We start from the raw sequence: 20,105 nt of genomic DNA, 5'->3' as shown, positions 1-20,105 counted from the left end.
CTCTAATACAGCCTGTATGTCTCTAATACAGCCTGTAGGTCTCTAATACAGCCTGTAGGTCTGTCTCTAATACAGCCTGTAGGTCTCTAATACAGCCTGTAGGTCTCTAATACAGCCTGTAGGTCTCTAGTACAGCCTGTAGGTCTGTCTCTAATACAGCCTGTAGGTCTCTAATACAGCCTGTAGGTCTGTCTCTAATACAGCCTGTAGGTCTCTAATACAGCCTGTAGGTCTCTAATACAGCCTGTAGGTCTCTAGTACAGCCTGTAGGTCTCTAATACAGCCTGTAGGTCTCTAATACAGCCTGTAGGTCTCGAATACAGCCTGTAGATCTCTAATACAGCCTGTAGGTCTCTAATACAGCCTGTAGGTCTCTAATACAGCCTGTAGGTCTGTCTCTAATACAGCCTGTAGGTCTCTAGTACAGCCTGTAGGTCTCTATTACAGCCTGTAGGTCTCTAATACAGCCTGTAGGTCTGTCTATTACAGCCTGTAGGTCTCTAATACAGCCTGTAGGTCTCTAATACAGCCTGTAGGTCTGTCTCTAATACAGCCTGTAGGTCTCTAATACAGCCTGTAGGTCTCTAATACAGCCTGTAGGTCTCTAATACAGCCTGTAGGTCTGTCTCTAATACAGCCTGTAGGTCTGTCTCTAATACAGCCTGTAGGTCTCTAATACAGCCTGAAGGTCTCTAATACAGCCTGTAGGTCTCTAATACAGCCTGTAGGTCTCTAATACAGCCTGTAGGTCTCTAATACAGCCTGTAGGTCTGTCTCTAATACAGCCTGTAGGTCTCTAATACAGCCTGTAGGTCTCTAATACAGCCTGTAGGTCTCTAATACAGCCTGTAGGTCTGTCTATTACAGCCTGTAGGTCTCTAATACAGCCTGTAGGTCTCTAATACAGCCTGTAGGTCTGTCTCTAATACAGCCTGTAGGTCTCTAATACAGCCTGTAGGTCTCTAATACAGCCTGTAGGTCTCTAATACAGCCTGTAGGTCTGTCTCTAATACAGCCTGTAGGTCTGTCTCTAATACAGCCTGTAGGTCTGTCTCTAATACAGCCTGTAGGTCTCTAATACAGCCTGTAGGTCTCTAATACAGCCTGTAGGTCTCTAATACAGCCTGTAGGTCTCTAATACAGCCTGTAGGTCTCTCTAATACAGCCTGTAGGTCTCTAATACAGCCTGTAGGTCTGTCTCTAATACAGCCTGTAGGTCTGTCTCTAATACAGCCTGTAGGTCTCTAATACAGCCTGTAGGTCTCTAATACAGCCTGTAGGTCTCTCTAATACAGCCTGTAGGTCTGTCTCTGGTGACTGGCCTCCCTGCCTAACCAAGCGTTTGTTCCGTTCCACAGATGCATTAACGTTCAGCCTCGAGGAGAGAAATAAGATGGCCGTTATGGCTGCACAAGTAGTCGTGCATTAATCGTAATCGCAATTATGAACCCTGCAAATAACTAAAAATAAATAAAATACTGCAATTAATGCAATTAATAATTCAGTTTTCCATTGAGTGTGCTTGGGGCACACAGGCGAATCATGGGCGTTTACTGTATGCTGTCTGACCAATCACATGGGTTCCTGCTGAGTGTGCTGTGAGCTGTGTCACTGATAGACAGATAACAGATAGATACCGTAGCAGGTAGACAGATAGCAGATAGACAGATAGAAGGTAGACAGATAGAAGATAGAAAGATAGCAGGTAGACAGATAGACAGATGACAGATAACAGATAGAGAGATAGCAGATAGAGAGATAGCAGATAGAGAGATAGCAGATAGACAGTTAGCAGATAGACAGATAGTAGATAGACACACATTTCTCAGATTTTTGTTGTTTTCTGAAATATGATATATAAGAATATGATATATATCTATAATATACACCACAACATTTTTAATTTAAAATGAGAAATATTAATCACACTTAATCGCAATTACAATATCAGGCAAATAATTGCTTCTTTTTTTAAATTGATAATGGTGCAGCCCTCACACCTGTCGTTTTGAACAGGTCAATCTAATGGAGAGAGAGAGCAAAGTGCTTTCACCTGAATACTGATCTCTAGTACTGATCTCTATTAGTGATCTCCAGTACTGATCTCTAGTACTAATGTCCCTCTTGTCTCTCTGTCCCTGGCTGCTCTCCCAGGCGTGACAGGGCTGATGGAGATAGATGAGAATGGGGACCGAGAGGTGGACTTCGCCCTGTGGGACATGACTGACATGGAGACGGGGGTCTTCCAGGTACGTACAGTACAGCTCCCTCTAATCACCCCATCCACACCCCTCTATCTCCCTCTAATCACCCCATCCATCACCCCATCTACAGGCTCCCTCACTCCTAATCACCCCATCCATCACCCCATCCATCACCCCATCTACACCCCATCCATCACCCCATCCATCACCCCATCCATCACCCCATCCATCACCCCATCCATCACCCCATCTACACCCCATCCATCACCCCATCCACACCCCATCCACACCCCATCCATCACCCCATCCACACCCCTCTATCTCCCTCTAATCACCCCATCCATCACCCCATCCATCACCCCATCCATCACCCCATCCACACCCCATCCATCACCCCATCCACACCCCATCCACACCCCATCCATCACCCCATCCATCACCCCATCCACACCCCATCCATCACCCCATCCACACCCCATCCATCACCCCATCCATCACCCCATCCATCACCCCATCCATCACCCCATCCATCACCCCATCCACACCCCATCCATCACCCCATCCACACCCCATCCACACCCCATCCATCACCCCATCCACACCCCTCTATCTCCCTCTAATCACCCCATCCATCACCCCATCCATCACCCCATCCATCACCCCATCCACACCCCATCCATCACCCCATCCACACCCCATCCATCACCCCATCCATCACCCCATCCATCACCCCATCCATCACCCCATCCATCACCCCATCCACACCCCATCCATCACCCCATCCATCACCCCATCCACACCCCATCCATCACCCCATCCACACCCCATCCATCACCCCATCCATCACCCCTCTACAGGCTCCCTCTAATCACCCATCCACACACCTCTATCTCTCCTCTCCTCCATCACCCCATCCATCACCCCATCCATCACCCCATCCACACCCCATCCATCACCCCATCCACACCCCATCCATCACCCCATCCATCACCCCATCCACACCCCATCCACACCCCATCCATCACCCCATCCACACCCCATCCATCACCCCATCCATCACCCCATCCATCACCCCATCCATCACCCCATCCATCACCCCATCCATCACCCCATCCACACCCCATCCATCACCCCATCCATCACCCCATCCACACCCCATCCACACCCCATCCATCACCCCATCCATCACCCCATCCACACCCCATCCATCACCCCATCCATCACCCCATCCATCACCCTATCCATCACCCCATCCATCACCCCATCCACACCCCATCCATCACCCCATCCATCACCCCATCCATCACCCCATCCATCACCCCATCCACACCCCATCCATCACCCCATCCATCACCCCATCCATCACCCTATCCATCACCCCATCCATCACCCCATCCATCACCCCATCCACCACCCCATCCATCACCCCATCCATCACCCCATCCACACCTCTCTATCTCTCCTAATCACCCCATCCACACCCCTCTATCCCTCCTAATCACCCCATCCACACACCTCTATCTCTCCTAATCACCCCATCCACACCCCTCTACAGGCTCCCTCTAATCACCCCATCCACACCCCTCTATCTCTCCTCTCCTAATCACCCCATCCACACCCCTCTATCTCTCCTCTCCTAATCACCCCATCCACACCCCTCTATCTCTCCTCCTATCTGACTCCTATAATATCATCCTTTCCTGTAATCATTATCCAGTTCTCTCAGTCAGTCTCTTCTGTGTGGTGAATCACATGATCTGGGGGGGGCAGAAGATGAGGTCAGAGTTCATCACTCCTCCATTTTCAAACCCTCAGCAACCCCCCTCCATCCTTTCTCTGTTCTCCCTCCTCCTCCTCGTCCTCCTCCTCCTCCTCTCCCTCTCCCTCCTCCTCCTCCTCCTCCTCCTCCTCCTCCTCCAGCCGGTGTGTGTGTACGACGGTGGCCTGAAGCAGCTGGTGTCGCTGCCTGGCATGGCGGTCCAGTGGCCTGGAGGCTCCGCCCCCCTGGACGTCCCCGTCTGCGGTTTCAAGAACGACAACCCTGCCTGCGTTGCACGTACGTACACACACACACACACACACACACACACACACGTACGTGGACCACTCACACACACACACACACACATACGTGGACCACTCACACACACACACACACGTACGTGGACCACTCACACACACACACACACGCACGTACGTGGACCACTCACACACACACACACACACACGTACGTGGACCACTCACACACACACACGCACGTACGTGGACCACTCACACACGCACACACACACGTACGTGGACCACTCACACACACACACACGCACGTACGTGGACCACTCACACACACACACACGTACGTGGACCACTCACACACACACACACACGCACGTACGTGGACCACTCACACACGCACACACACATGTACGTGGACCACTCACGCACACACACACACACGTACGTGGACCACTCACGCACACACACACACACATACAGTGGGCTCTGCCCCTCAGGACTGTGTTAGCTGGCTGAGCTGAGGAGTGGTGGTCTGCTCTGTCGGGGGGAATCACACCCTGGCTCTCCTCCAGACAGGAGTCGGCTTCAGGTTCCACGTTCACTTTTGGAACTAAAGCCGGCAGCATTACTTGCTTTTAACTACGTGTACGCGTACAAAAGACTAGCTACCTGCCTCATCTACCTTGTCTTGTAGGTCGGCTGTGCAGGTCCGTAGAAATCAACGAGCCACAAAATACGCGCTAGTCTATACGTACGCTTTGTGAAACAACAAGTATCGTACTGTATTCCACAGGCTCAAGAGCCAAGGTCCAGTCTCCAGAGATCTGACTGACGCAGAGCGTGTGTGTATAGCAGGTGTATCTGGGGGCTTGTTAGTATCATACTGTATGTGACAAACAATAGGAGGCCATGTAGCACCCGATAATGTAATAATTAACTGATAATGTAATAACGCCTGATAATGTAATACAAGTTTGACTTAACTCAATCGAAAATGTAATAAAACCTGATAATGTGATAACTTTACCAATAATGTAATAAAATTGTATACCATTTTTCTGATAATGTAATACCTTATTACATTATTGGTCAAGTTATTACATTATCAGGTGGGTCTTTTTTTTCAAAACTGGTAACGTAATACTTGACTGATAATGTAATTATCTACAAAAGCAAATGAATACTACTGTTAGGGTACTTTGTGGTATACTTTGGCGTACTTTGTGGTACTTGTGGTATACTTTGGTGTGTCTTATGATACTTTGCAGTATACTTTGGGGTGCTTTGAGGTACTTTGGTATAATTTGGGGTACTCTGTGGCAGTGGTTCTCAAACCTTTTCTGCCCAAGGCACACCAAAGGGCAAGCCAAAATCTCAAGACACACCTGTTCATATCCATGCAAAATAGCCCCTATAACACGTGCTATTACTCTTATGACTCACTGTTCATTTTTATTTAATGCCTATTTGCTAATGCCAAACAATACAAACATCTATATAACTCAAAATATTTATTAACAAAATATTTGAAGAATGAATGTAAAGCTTTATAGATTTAAATCAAAGCAGCAATACACCCATTAAACCAGACAGGTCACAACATTAAAGTGAGGTCTTGGAAGCTGTAGGAAAAGGGTTCTGGAGGCAGTGTTCCTATCAGTCTTAGATTATGGTGATGATGTGTACAGGAATGCCTCAACCCTAAAGCCTCTGGATTCAGTCTACCACTCTGCAATCAGATTTATTACAGGAGCTAAATATGACACTCATCACTGTGCACTTTATGACCTGGTAGGATGGCCTTCTCTCACTGAGAGACGAAACTATCACTGGTATTAATTTATTTTTAAAACCCTCACTGGAAAACACCCTTTTTACCTCTCACAGATTTTATCATGGAACTATGGGAGCTATTCCACACGATCAAGTGAACTGCTTTTACTCAAGGTTCCCTGGTCTTACACTGACATTGGAAAATCTGCTTTTTCTTTTAATGCCCCTCCTGGAATGCCCTCCAACGCTTTTTAAAACTTGAATCATTTTTAAAGTTCAAGTCCATGATTATGCACCATTGTACATATGTCTGTAATTGTTTTAGTATATCTTAACATTTTTTTTACTATTTTTATATTGAGTTCATTCATTTAGTTACTGTTTTTATATACCTTCCTGTGTCTCTGTCCTTTTGTTGTTGTGGTCGTTGTTTATGTTTTGTTCGCTCGTCGTCACTGTAAATGAGGGCAACCTCAGTGCCTCTCGAGCATAAATAAAGGTTTGAAATGAAATGAAATGAAATGAATTAATAATATGCATTTCCCTGCATATGCATTCAAATCCCTTAATAATAAACACGTTATTCACAAAAGTACTGGTTTCAGTCCTTTAACTTTTTACTTACCTGTAGAGTTACAATGTAATGCATTAAATGCATGTTATTCATGCACCACTCGTATCGTGATTGTAACTGTACTGTAATGTACTGTAAATACATTGCACGTTCATAAAAATAAAATAAAAATGTAAATGCTGCAGTATCGTGATATTTTGGCTGGTATAGTATCGTATTGGTATCGTGACAACACTACTCTATGGGCATGCGAGCGGTGGTGCGGAATGCTGTAAAGCGTTTTTTGGAATAACGCGGGTCAGGTGACCATTCTTATGTTCTCACATCTGTACCTGAACATCAAGAAGACACTAAAAGAGAAGGGGATCCGTTTCCAGACCCATCCATCCATCCATCTTCATCCGCTTATCCGGGGTCGGGTAGCGGAGGCAGCAGCTCCAGCAGGGGGCCCCAGACATCCCTTTCCCTAGCAGCATCAACCAGCTCTGCCTGGGGAATCTTAAGCTGCTCACAGGCCAGTGCGGAGATGTAGTCCCGCCACCTAGTCCTGGGTCTACCCCGCGGTCTCCTCCCAGCCGGACACGCCTGGAACACCTCCCTAGGGAGGCGCCCAGGAGGCATCCTCACTAGATGCCCGAACCACCTCAACTGGCTCCTTTCGACCCAAAGGAGCAGCGGCTCTACTCCGAGTCTCTCCCGGATGACTGAACTTCTCACCCGATCTCTCAGGGAGACCCCAGCCACCCTCCGGAGAAAACTCATTTCGGCCGCTTGTATCCGTGATCTCGTTCTTTCGGTCATGACCCATCCTTCATGACCATAGGTGAGGGTGGGGACAAAGATAGACCGGTAGATCGAGAGCTTTACCTTTTGGCTCAGCTCTCATTTCGTCACAACAGTGTCGTAAAGCGACTGCAGAACCGCACCAGCTGCTCTGATTCTCCGGCCAAACTCCCTCTCCATGGTTCCCTCACTCGTGAACAAGACCCCCAGATACTTGAACTCCTTCACTTGGGGTAAGGACTCATTTCCTACTCGGAGCGGACAGGCCACCGGTTTCCTGCTGAGAACCATGGCCTCAGATTTAGAAGTGCTTATTCTCATCCCAGCCGCTTCACACTCAGTTGCGAACCTATCCAGAGAGTGCTGGAGGTCGCAGGCAGCTGATGCCATCAGGACCACATCATCTGCAAAAAGCAGCGACGTGATCCCCAGCTCACCGAACTGCAAACCCACCTCCCCACGGCTACGCCTCGATATCCTGTCCATGAAAATCACAAACAGGATTGGTGACAAAGCGCAGCCCTGGCGGAGGCCAACCCCCACCGGAAAGGAAGACGACTTACTGCCGAGGACCCGGACACAGCTCTCGCTCTGGGTGTACAGGGATTGGATGGCCCCAAGTAGGGACCCCCTCACCCCATACTCCCGCATAACCCTCCACAAGACCTCTCGAGGGACCCGGTCGTAAGCCTTCTCCAAGTCCACAAAACACATGTAGACAGGTTGGGCAAACTCCCAAGCCCCCTCCAAGATCCTTGCGAGAGTGAAGAGCTGGTCGGTAGTTCCACGACCAGGACGAAATCCGCATTGTTCCTCTTCGATCTGAGGTTCGACTATCGGCCGGACCGTCCTTTCCAGCACCTTGGAGTAAACTTTCACTGGGAGGCTGAGTAATGTGATGCCTCTATAGTTCGAACACACCCTCTGGTCCCCTTTTTTGAATATTGGGACCACCACCCCAGTCTGCCACTCCTTCGGCACTGACCCAGACTTCCACGCAATGTTACAGAGGCGTGTCAACCAAGACAGCCCCTCTACACCCAGCGCCTTCAGCATTTCTGGACGGATCTCATCAGTCCCTTGGGCTCTGCCACTGTGGAGTTGTTTGACTACCTCAGTGACCTCCTCCAAGGAAATTGACGACCCCCCATCATCTTCCGGCTCTGCCTCGATCATAGAGGGTGGATTAGTCGGGTTCAGGAGTTCCTCAAAGTGCTCCTTCCAACGCTCAACAACCTCCTCAGTTGAGGTCAGCAGTGTCCCCTCCTTGCTGTATACAGCTTGGATGGTCCCCCGCTTTCCCTTCCTGAGGTGTCTGATGGTCTTCCAGAAACACTTTGGTGCCAACCGAAAGTCCTTCTCCATGGTTTCTCCGAACTCCTCCCACACCCGCTGCTTTGCCTTGGTCACGGCCGAAGCCGCAGCCCTCCGGGCCAGTCGATACCCTGCAACTGCTTCTGGGGTCTCCCGGGCTAACATACCCCGGAAGGCCTCCTTTTTCAGTCGGACGGCTTCCCTGACCACCGCTGTCCACCACGGTGTCCGAGGGTTACCGCCCCTTGAGGTACCTATGGCCCTCAGGCCACAGCTCCCAGCCGCAGCTTCAGCAATGGAGGCTTTGAACACCGACCACTCATGCTCGATGTCCCCAACCTCCACAGGGATGCCTGAGAAGCTCCGCCGGAGGTGGCAATTTAAATCTCTCCGGACAGGCTCTGCCTCCAGACGTTCCCAGTTCACCCTCACTACACGCTTGGGTTTTCCAGGTCTGTCCAGAAGTTTCTCCCGCCATCGAAACCAGCTCACCACCAGATGGTGATCAGTGGACAGCTGTGCTCCTCTCTTTACCCGAGTGTCCAAAACGCATGGCCTCAGATCAGATGATACGATAACAAAATCGATCATCGACCTTCGGCCTAAGGTGTTCTCATGCCAGGTGTACTTGTGGGCATCCTTGTGTTCGAACATGGTGTTTGTTATGGACAAACCGTGACTAGCACAGAGGTCCAACAACAAAACACCACTCGGGTTCAGATCGTGGTGGCCATGCCTCCCAATCACGCCCCTCCAAGTTTCTCCATCATTGCCTACGTGTGCATTGAAGTCCCCCAGTAGGACAGTGGAGTCCCCTGCAGGAGCCCCCAAAAGGACTCCACTCAGGGTCTGCAGGAAGGCCGAGTACTATGAACTGCTGTTCGGTGCATAAGCACAAACCACAGTCAGAGTCCCCCCCCACCACAGTCCTAAGGCGCAGGGAGGCGACCCTCTCATCCACTGGGGTGAACTCCAGCACAGAGGCGTTCAGCTGGGGGCTAGCTAGTATAGCCACACCTGCCTTACGCCTCATACCGTGAGCAACTCCGGAGAAGAACAGGGTCCAACCCCTATCCAGGAGTTTGGTTCCGGTGCCGGAACTGTGCGTGGAGGTTAGCCCCACCAGGTGTAATTGGTATCGCTCCACCCCCCTCACAAGCTCCGTCTCCTTCCCCCCCAGCGAGGTCACGTTCATGTCCCCAGAGCCAGCCTTTGCCACCCGGCTCTGGTCCGTCGGTGCCCCCCGCCTTCACCGCCACCTAGTTGGCAGCGCACCCGACCCGGACAATTCCTCCCGCGGGTGGTGGGTCCACGGGACGATGGAGGAGGAGATGGTGCTTCCACGTTGCTTATTCGGGCTGGGCCCGGCCGGGCTCCGTGGTAAGCCCGGCCACCAGGCGCTCGCAGGCGGGCCCTCCGTCTGGGCCTGGCTCCAGACGAGGGCCCCGGGCTTCCTCCGGGCCGGGTCTCTCTTCCAGACCCAATTCACGAAAATGCGCATCCACTGGAACAACAGCGTGAAGAGCTATGACAGCGTGGGAGACGCAGCGCAAGACATGAGGGCGAGGGGGTTAACCGTGGATGTACGGAGCGAGGAAGCGGGGCGAGCGGGAGAGATGACTCGAGAAGCTCCAGGAGGGAGATGAGCGCGACACGGCAGATCAAAGCTGGATGCGGCCGCACAACGAGTGAGGGAAAAGTTGCAAGGATACCAGAGAGGACTCAACAGTTAATATCGTGTTGTGTAAGGAGGTAACGGGGCTAATAACACGGAAATGGGTCAATTCATATTGGATTAATGTGACTGTAAAAATGAGACCTTGACCATGTTTTTGAGTTCATTAATACAAAAAGGCTTATTTTATTTTAGTTCACCATAATATCACCATAATATCAAGATAAAACCTTACATCTGGATTTAAATTCAGAAATTTTAGTTAGTTAAGATGAATATATTGCCTAGATTTCTATATGTGTTCCAATCCCTGCCTACAGATGTTCCCCAAGGTCAATTCATAACTTCGGACAGAATGATATCTAGATTTATTTTGGGGGGCAAAAGAAATAGAGTCAGGTACAAAACTCCAGCTTCCCAAAGAAAGAGGTGGTATGGGTCTCCCAAAATTGATTGAGTACTTCTATGCTGGTCAACTGAGAACTACTGTATATATTGTTGGTGTAAGTCAGAATTTAGAGCAAAATGGAAATATATAGAAAAAGAAGTAAACCAAATTCTGATTCAAAGTATGGTTGGCGATAATAATTTGTATAAGGAACTCAAAATTAATATGGACCCGATAACAGTGCACACGTTAGATTTGTGGTTTAAAATACTGAAAATGTATGAGATTCAGGATGATGCAAAAATATTAAAATGGGTAGCTTATGATAGTTATTTCAAACCAGCAAAATATGGTCAAGGATTTAAGCAATGGGCAGCAAAAGGAGTACAACACACTGGTGCCACACTTAAAGGAGTAGTAAAGGGAAAATCATGTTTAGCCCTGTTTTAAGGTTACTTATGATCATATACAATGGTTCAGATCAAAACGTTGACAAAACTAGCACTTTTGAGAAAGTCTGATAATTGCTCTACCACCGTTTTGGTCATACAATGGATGTGGGTGGGCACCTTGAAAAATCTTTAAAAAACATGTTAAACTCTCAATTTCAAAGAAAAGAAGCTCACAGAGGTGGTAATTGGTGTCCGTTGGTGTTCTGACTTCAAATTCGCTGCAAAGTATGAATCCTGTAGGGTTTTATTGATCATTTTATGAAATCCATTGACTTGTATTGACGCGACCGTAGATGTGTAGATCAATCCGCAGAGGGGATTCAGGAAGCGGAACTACTTACGGTAGCTATTGTTATTGTTTATGTTAGCTAGGCTAGCTAGTTTGCTCACGCTACTCTTTTGCTCACAGACAAGGAAGCCCTAGGCTACAGTTCAGAAAACGCTTATCAAAATGGCTAATCTTGAAGAGTATGAATTTTATCGCGAGGAATTAGACTTTGACGGAAGCGCTTATCGTTTCGAGCCTGAATATAGTGAGGACAAACTACAGCAAATGGAAGAGATGGAGGCTCGCCGAACCACAGAGCCAGAGACGGTCGATGAAGCTGTCGCTATACCACGAACCACGGATGTTTGGTGGTGTGCTTGCAAACATTGCCGACAGATGCCCGACAGATGCCCACCGAAGAGAAAAGTTTGTGTTTGCTTCGCACGAGCTTGTCTTGTTGCTGCGGTTTGCTTTTCAAGGAAGGAAGCTGAGCCGGAATCCACGGACGTCGCCTACCGCGAGATCAAGGCATTGCGCGAGATCGGAATCAGTTCAAGCAGAAGTTTACACACGTATGTGCTGCGACTAAATAGTTCTATGCTAAATATTTAAAAAGCCTTTCCAGATGAACTACAATCTTACCTTATGGCGAATTATATGTCAGAACGCCAACTCACACCTCGGTGAGTTTTTTGTCTTTGAAATTTAGAGTTTAACATGTTTTTTGAATGATTTTTCACGGTGCCCACCCACATCCATTGTATGACCAAAACGGTGGTAGAGCAATTATCAGACTTTCTCAAAAGTGCTAGTTTTGTCAACGTTTTGATCTGAACCATTGTATATGATCACAAGTAACCTTAAAACCGGGCTAAACATGATTTTCCCTTTACTACTCCTTTAAGGCTCTGTGAGCTAAACAGCCTGGTATCTCCACTTAACACATTCACTGAACTACAGGCGCTTTACGGTCTGTGAATTCATCACACACACACTGCCAAACCAGGAAACCACTACATTACACTGCAACCAGGTAATAATACCCCGCACATACACAGACCCCTTCAACCCAACAGCCCACCAGGAACGCCTTAAATGGTAAATGGACTACACTTATATAGTGCTTTTCCACCTTAGCGGCACTCAAAGCGCTTTACAATGGCCTCTCATTCACCCATTCACACACACATTCACACACCAATGGCGGTAGCTGCCATGCAAGGTGCTAACCTGCTCATTGGGAGCAGTTTGGGGTTCAGTGTCTTGCTCAAGGACACTTCGACATGTGGACAGTCGGAGCTGGGATTCGAACCACTGACCCTTCGATCACTGAACGACCCGCTCTACCAACTGAGCTACAGCCGCCCCTGGCCTCCTGCCCGTAGGGTAAAATTCATAGAATATGACTAAATACACATAACGAACCCCCACAAAGACATACAGACAGGACATACAATAAACAAATATGATGGTTAAAACGTAACTTTCACGAGTTGGTGCGACCCCCCTCCGGGGTCTGGGCTTTGCGCACCGCGCCAACTTGCGTCCAGGAAGACGGGGAGAGGACGTCAGCACGGTGGGGATACAGGGACCCACGGCAGCAGGCCGGGCGCCCCAACTCGGCCGGGGAGCAGGTAGACAGAGGCGAGGCAGTAGGCACTCCTAAAACCCGTCCCTCAGGCTAGCTGTTCCCCCCCCCCACGCTAGCTCGCTTCCTAAAACCCGTCCCTCAGGCTAGCTGTTCCCCCCCCCACGCTAGCTCGCTTCCTAAAACCCGTCCCTCAGGCTAGCTGTTCCCCCCCCCCACGCTAGCTCGCTTCCTAAAACCCGTCCCTCAGGCTAGCTGTTCCCCCCCCCCCACGCTAGCTCGCTTCCTAAAACCCGTCCCTCAGGCTAGCTGTTCCCCCCCCCCCACGCTAGCTCGCTTCCTAAAACCCGTCCCTCAGACTAGCTGTTCCCCCCCCCACGCTAGCTCGCTTCCTAAAACCCGTCCCTCAGGCTAGCTGTTCCCCCCCCACGCTAGCTCGCTTCCTAAAACCCGTCCCTCAGGCTAGCTGTTCCCCCCCCCACGCTAGCTCGCTTCCTAAAACCCGTCCCTCAGGCTAGCTGTTCCCCCCCCCCCACGCTAGCTCGCTTCCTAAAACCCGTCCCTCAGGCTAGCTGTTCCCCCCCCCCACGCTAGCTCGCTTCCTAAAACCCGTCCCTCAGGCTAGCTGTTCCCCCCCCCACGCTAGCTCGCTTCCTAAAACCCGTCCCTCAGGCTAGCTGTTCCCCCCCCACGCTAGCTCGCTTCCTAAAACCCGTCCCTCAGGCTAGCTGTTCCCCCCCCCACGCTAGCTCGCTTCCTAAAACCCGTCCCTCACGCTAGCTGTTCCCCCCCCCCACGCTAGCTCGCTATCTTCCCTGCCGGTGGCCCTACCCAGTCACTAACAGATCCCTCCCCCCACGAGTGCAACAGCGGCAATACTGCAGTCTTTAAGAGGTCTGTAAACAATCAGTTCTACCCCCGGCAACCGCACTCACACTCCCGGCCCTGTCTCTTATAGAGTCCCTGGAAGAGCGTAAGTCACAGGTGATCAGCGTCAGAGTCAATTAGGCCTCCTCGGTCAGGTGATCAGCGTCAGAGTCAATTAGGCCTCCTCGGCCAGGTGATCAGAGTCAATTAGGCCTCCTCGGCCAGGTGATCAGCGTCAATTAGGCCTCCTCGGCCAGGTGATCAGAGTCAATTAGGCCTCCTCGGCCAGGTGATCAGTATTAGTATCAATTATAGTGGGCAAAGCTCCATCACAATACTTTGGTAACACTTTACAATAAGGGTACATTAATAAGCATTAGTTAAAGCATTATTAAGTCTTAAGTAAGAATGAACTAATGTCTCTATTAACCATTTACTAATGTTATTTATTTTAACTAAGGTTAACTCACCTAACCCTAACCCTAACCTTAACTAAGGTATTAATTAACATTAGTAACCTAACCTAACCCTAAATAAACATTAGTTAACAGTTAGCTAATCTTTTTTGTGACCCTTATTGTAAAGTGTGACCAATACTTTCAATTCAAGGGACTATTACAGAAAAGAAATCAAATCAGATTCTTCCAAGGAAGTGAATAATGTCATCAAAATCATTATCAAAGCATATCAGGAAAGTAACATTAGGATAATTTCATCAATATATCGAGGGTTGAACACTAACAACAAACATTCAACTGAATATATTGAGGTGAAATGGGAGAAGGAACTCAATGTAGAAATCTCAAGAAAGCCTAGCTAGGAAGTGGGGAAAGGAAACACCACCTACGAAAGACCAGTGGCTAACGATTGGGGAGGAAATCTTTCTTATGGAAAACATGGACACACATTCTGAGACTACAGGAAGCACAACTAGACAGAAAATGGGAAAAATGGACTATATACAAGACTCAAAGAGACTGGACTGGAAGGATAACTAATGGATAAACCAATCTATACAAGACTCAAAGAGACTGAACTGGAAGGATAACTAATGGATAAACCAATCTATACAAGACTCAAAGAGACTGAACTGGAAGGATAACTAATGGATAAACCAATCTATACAAGACTCAAAGAGACTGAACTGGAAGGATAACTAATGGATATACCAATCTATACAAGACTCAAAGAGACTGGACTGGAAGGATAACTAATGGATATACCAATCTATACAAGACTCAAAGAGACTGGACTGGAAGGATAACTAATGGATAAACCAATCTATACAAGACTCAAAGAGACTGAACTGGAAGGATAACTAATGGATATACCAATCTATACAAGACTCAAAGAGACTGGACTGGAAGGATAACTAATGGATATACCAATCTATACAAGACTCAAAGAGACTGAACTGGAAGGATAACTAATGGATAAACCAATCTTCAAAACTGGAAATATGAAGGCACTTCCCAAGCAGTTTTCTTTTTTCTTTTTGTATTTTTGTTTTTGTTTTTGCTAAATTAGTTCTTGTTTGTGGTTTGTTGTTTTGGTGATGCAACAGACAATGTCATAAGTATGACATGTCAATGTCATAAATATTGGTGTTGATAAAGATTTAAAGTAAGTGTAAAAAAGACAAAAAAACACCGGCCTCCAACACAAAAGGCAAAACAAACCCAGGACTGCTTCCACCAGAGCACCAGGACTGCTTCCACCAGAGCACCAGGACTGCTTCCACCAGAGCAGCTTCCACCAGAGCAGCTTCCACCAGGACTGCTTCCACCAGAGCAGCTTCCACCAGGACTGCTTCCACCAGAGCAGCTTCCACCAGGACTGCTTCCACCAGAGCAGCTTCCACCAGAGCAGCTTCCACCAGAGCAGCTTCCACCAGAGCAGAAACAAACCCAGGACTGCTCCCACCAGAGCAGAGTCCCGGTCGAACCCCCCACTGGCCTGTAGGCTGTGACAAGCAATGGAAGGCCACACATGGAAAATAACCAAATATTTAATGAAGGAGGAATCACTGGAGCACACAAGGCATTTGAGGTCATTTATTAGGTGCAGATAAACACGACTAACGAGTCCTCTGATGAAGATGTAATTTTCGAAACGTTAGTCGTGTTTATCTGCACCTAATAAACGGCCTCAAATGCCTGGTGTGCTCCAGTGATTCCTCCTGCAAACTCTCCAGTCCCTTCCTGAGAAGGGCTGCCCTTCACAAGCTGACGTGCGACGAGGATACCTTTTTGTAACCAGATATAATTAAAGGTACCCAATGTAGTTTTTGACCACTAGTATGCGCTCTAGAGCAAATTTGAGAAGGTGGTCCCCGAAAATCGCGTACTACGTCATTGCGTCAATACGCGGAGCACATAATAGTGACGTTTCACACATCTTTGTTGTTTTCAAAACATTAGCTAAATATCATTTTGCGAAGAAATTAAAAGGTAGGAAAGACATTCAAGTGATTCAACATGTTTATTAAACTACAAGGAACCATATAATCGAGGAATTTCAAAAATAAACAAAGAACGGATTGTTTTGATTCACGTTTCGTTGGGTACCTTTAAGCTTAACACAAGTGAGTGATCCAGCTCCAACAGCGTGCTCAGGCAGAGGGCTTCTCCCAGGAGGCTGAGGCGCTCAGGGGCTCCGTCAGCGGACAACCACCCTCCCAGCTCCGCTCTGGGAGGCAGGCAGAGCGGGGTGGCTGTAACGTGTGTGTGTGTGTGTGTGTGTGTAGGTACGGTGACCATGCACCAGATGGTGGCCATCATAGTCTGCTTCATCTTCGTCATCATCGTCACTGTCACCGTCTTCATTTACAGGTCAGTATACACACACACACACACTCTCACACACAAACACCCACACTCACACACACGGACTCTCTCTCTCTCTCTCTCTCTCTCTCTCACACACACACACACTAACTAACACACTCTCTCTCACACACTCACACACACGCACTCACACACTCTCTCACACACACACACAAACACACACACTCATAGTTTCTCTCTCACACACACACACACGCACCCACACACACATACACAAACACACACACTAACCCATACACACTAACACACACGCGCGCGCGCGCACACACACACACACACACACACACACACACACACACACACACACACACACACACACTCACACTACTGTAGCACTTCCTGAACACCCAGTGTTCTGATACAACCTCTTCACTCCCCACCATTACTCATCCTCTCTCCCTCTCCTCCCTCTCCTCCCTCTCCTCCCTCTCTCCTCTCTCCTCCCCCTCTCCTCCCTCTTCACTCCCCACCATTACTCATCCTCTCTCCCTCTCCTCCTTCTCTCCTCCCTCTCTCCTCCCTCTCTCCTCTCTCCTCCCCTCTCCTCCCTCTCTCCTCCCTCTCTCCTCCCTCTCTCCTCCCCTCTCCTCCCTCTCTCCTCCCTCTCTCCTCCCTCTCTCCTACCTCTTCACTCCCCACCATTACTCATCCTCTCTCCCTCTCCTCCTCTCTCCTCCCTCTCTCCTCCCTCTCTCCTCCCCTCTCCTCCCTCTCTCCTCCCTCTCTCCTCCCTCTCTCCTCCCTCTCTCCTCCCTCTCTCCTCCCTCTCTCCTCCCTCTCTCCTCCCTCTCTCCTCCCTCTCTCCTACCTCTTCACTCCCCACCATTACTCATCCTCTCTCCTCCCTCTCTCCTCCCTCTCTCCTCCCTCTCTCCTCCCTCTCTCCTCCCTCTCTCCTCCCTCTCTCCTCCCTCTTCACTCCCCACCATTACTCATCCTCTCTCCCTCTCCTCCTCTCTCCTCCCTCTCTCCTCCCTCTCTCCTCCCTCTCTCCTCCCTCTCTCCTCCCTCTCTCCTACCTCTTCACTCCCTACCATTACTCATCCTCTCCCTCTCTCCTCCCTCTCTCCTCCCTCTCTCCTCCCTCTTCACTCCCTACCATTACTCATCCTCTCTCCCTCTCCTCCCTCTCCTCCCTCTCTCCTCCCTCTCTCCTCCCTCTCTCCTCCCTCTTCACTCCCTACCATTACTCATCCTCTCTCCCTCTCCTCCCTCTCTCCTCCCTCTCCTCCCTCTCTCCTCCCTCTCTCCTCCCTCTCTCCTCCCCTCTCCTCCCTCTCTCCTCCCTCTCTCCTCCCTCTCTCCTCCCTCTCTCCTCCTCTCTCCTCCCCTCTCCTCCCTCTCTCCTCCCTCTCTCCTACCTCTTCACTCACTACCATTACTCATCCTCTCTCCCTCTCCTCCCTCTCTCCTCCCTCTCTCCTCCCTCTCTCCTCCCTCTCTCCTCCCTCTCTCCTCTCTCTCCTCCCTCTCTCCTCCTCTCTCCTCCCTCTCTCCTCCCTCTCTCCTCCCTCTCTCCTCCCCTCTCCTCCCCTCTCCTCCCTCTCTCCTCCCTCTCTCCTACCTCTTCACTCACTACCATTACTCATCCTCTATCCCTCTCCTCCCTCTCTCCTCCCTCTCTCCTCCCTCTCTCCTACCTCTTCACTCACTACCATTACTCATCCTCTCCCTCTCTCCTCCCTCTCTCCTCCCTCTCTCCTCCCTCTCTCCTACCTCTTCACTCCCCACCATTACTCATCCTCTCTCCTCCCTCTCTCCTCCCTCTCTCCTCCCTCTCTCCTCCCTCTCTCCTCCCTCTCTCCTACCTCTTCACTCCCTACCATTACTCATCCTCTCTCCCTCTCCTGTCTGAGCTGAGCTCTCATCCTCTCTGATCTCTCTGGTCTCTCTGATGTAGCTCCTATAGTGTGAGGGATGTGTCACACCTGCTAATGGAATGTGAACAGCTGGCCTGGTTTCAAAGTGCCTCTAGTCAAGCCTGTCTTACTGTGGCCCTCGGCCGTGGAACGACCTTCAGACTCAGAAACGCGCCTCTCTGATCTCCCTTGGAAGGTTCAAACAAAACAGCTCTTCCCACTGGCTGCTCCTGTTCTGGTGTCAGTGCAGCGTCATGCCCATAGGCATACTTGACATGTCTATTGGTGCATTTGTGTTCTATGTTGTATTTGACTTATGTTCATGTTTGTCTTGTTATTTTTGCTGCCTACTTGGCCAGATCACCCTTGTAAAAGATACTTTGTCTTGACGGGTTTTTTATTGGCTAGTTAAATACAGGTTTGAATGAATGAATGATATAATAAGTGTTGTATTTCTCGCCGTGCTTTGACTTTCATTGAAAGAGCAGCTGTTATAAAAGCCCATATTAACCAGAAATTGTATTGTAATAACCATATGTAATACATTACATTTACATTACAGTCATTTAGCAGACGCTTTTATCCAAAGCGACTAACAATAATTGCATTTAACGTAGGAAGAGCCAATGTACTACTACTTGCCAGAATAACCATGGTTACGTTCAAAAACTGTGCTTTTGTTTGTTGATGTTTTATTAAATATGTATTGACAGTAAAGCGAAGGTTAACAAGCCTGTGCTCATCACTGATCTGTCACACCTCATAGATCTCATAGATGTGTGGGACATGCTTTAGACTCATCCATCTGTCCATCAATCCAGCTATCTATCCATCCATCCATCTGTCCATCAATCCATCTACAGTATCTATCATCCATCTATCTATCCATCTATCCATCCATCCATCCATCTACAGTATCTATCATCCATCTATCTATCCATCTGTCCATCAATCCATCTATCTATCCACCCATCCATCCAGCCATCTATCCATCTGTCCATCTATCCAGCTATCTATCCATCCATCCATCCATCTATCCATCTACAGTATCTATCATCCATCTATCCATCCATCTGTCCATCAATCCATCTATCTATTCATCCATCCAACCATCTATCCATCTACAGTATCTATCTATCTATCTATCTATCTATCTATCTATCTATCTATCTATCTATCTATCTATCTATCTATCTATCTATCTATCTATCTATCTATCTATCTATCATCCATCTATCTATCCATCTGTCCATTAATCCATCCCTCTAGCCAACCATTTATCCAACCATCCATCCATCCATCCATCTATATCTGTCTATCTATCTATCTACAGTATCTGTCTGTCTGTCTGTCTGTCAATCCATCCATCCATCCATCCATCCATCCATCCATCCATCCATCCATCTGTTCATCCATCTATTCATTATGGGGCGGCTGTGGCTCAGGAGGTACAGCGGGTCGTCCAGTGATCGTAGGGTCGACGGTTTCGAATCCCGTCTC

General features: G+C 48.8%; 2 protein-coding genes across 4 annotated transcripts in view; both read left to right on the top strand.

The window, feature by feature from the left end:
* LOC311326379 (major histocompatibility complex class I-related gene protein-like) overlaps nt 1–20,105 on the top strand; it is a 356,702-nt gene that overhangs the window by 135,571 nt on the left and 201,026 nt on the right. The window lies entirely within an intron of this gene.
* Nucleotides 1–20,105, top strand: part of npr1a (natriuretic peptide receptor 1a) — a gene marked incomplete at both ends in the record, with an annotated part of 152,334 nt that overhangs the window by 86,410 nt on the left and 45,819 nt on the right. Inside the window, 3 exons of the mRNA XM_084459326.1 lie at nt 2,155–2,249; nt 4,125–4,260; nt 16,647–16,731. Of these exons, the coding sequence (XP_084315452.1) occupies nt 2,155–2,249; nt 4,125–4,260; nt 16,647–16,731 (316 nt within the window). The remainder of the gene's footprint in view (nt 1–2,154; nt 2,250–4,124; nt 4,261–16,646; nt 16,732–20,105) is intronic.

Source organism: Borostomias antarcticus (genome assembly GCF_949987555.1).
Source record: "Borostomias antarcticus genome assembly, chromosome: 27".
In the NCBI taxonomy this organism is placed as follows: Eukaryota; Metazoa; Chordata; class Actinopteri; order Stomiiformes; family Stomiidae; genus Borostomias; species Borostomias antarcticus.
Note: the sequence above shows the minus strand (reverse complement) of the source record. Positions and strands in the feature narration are given on the sequence as shown.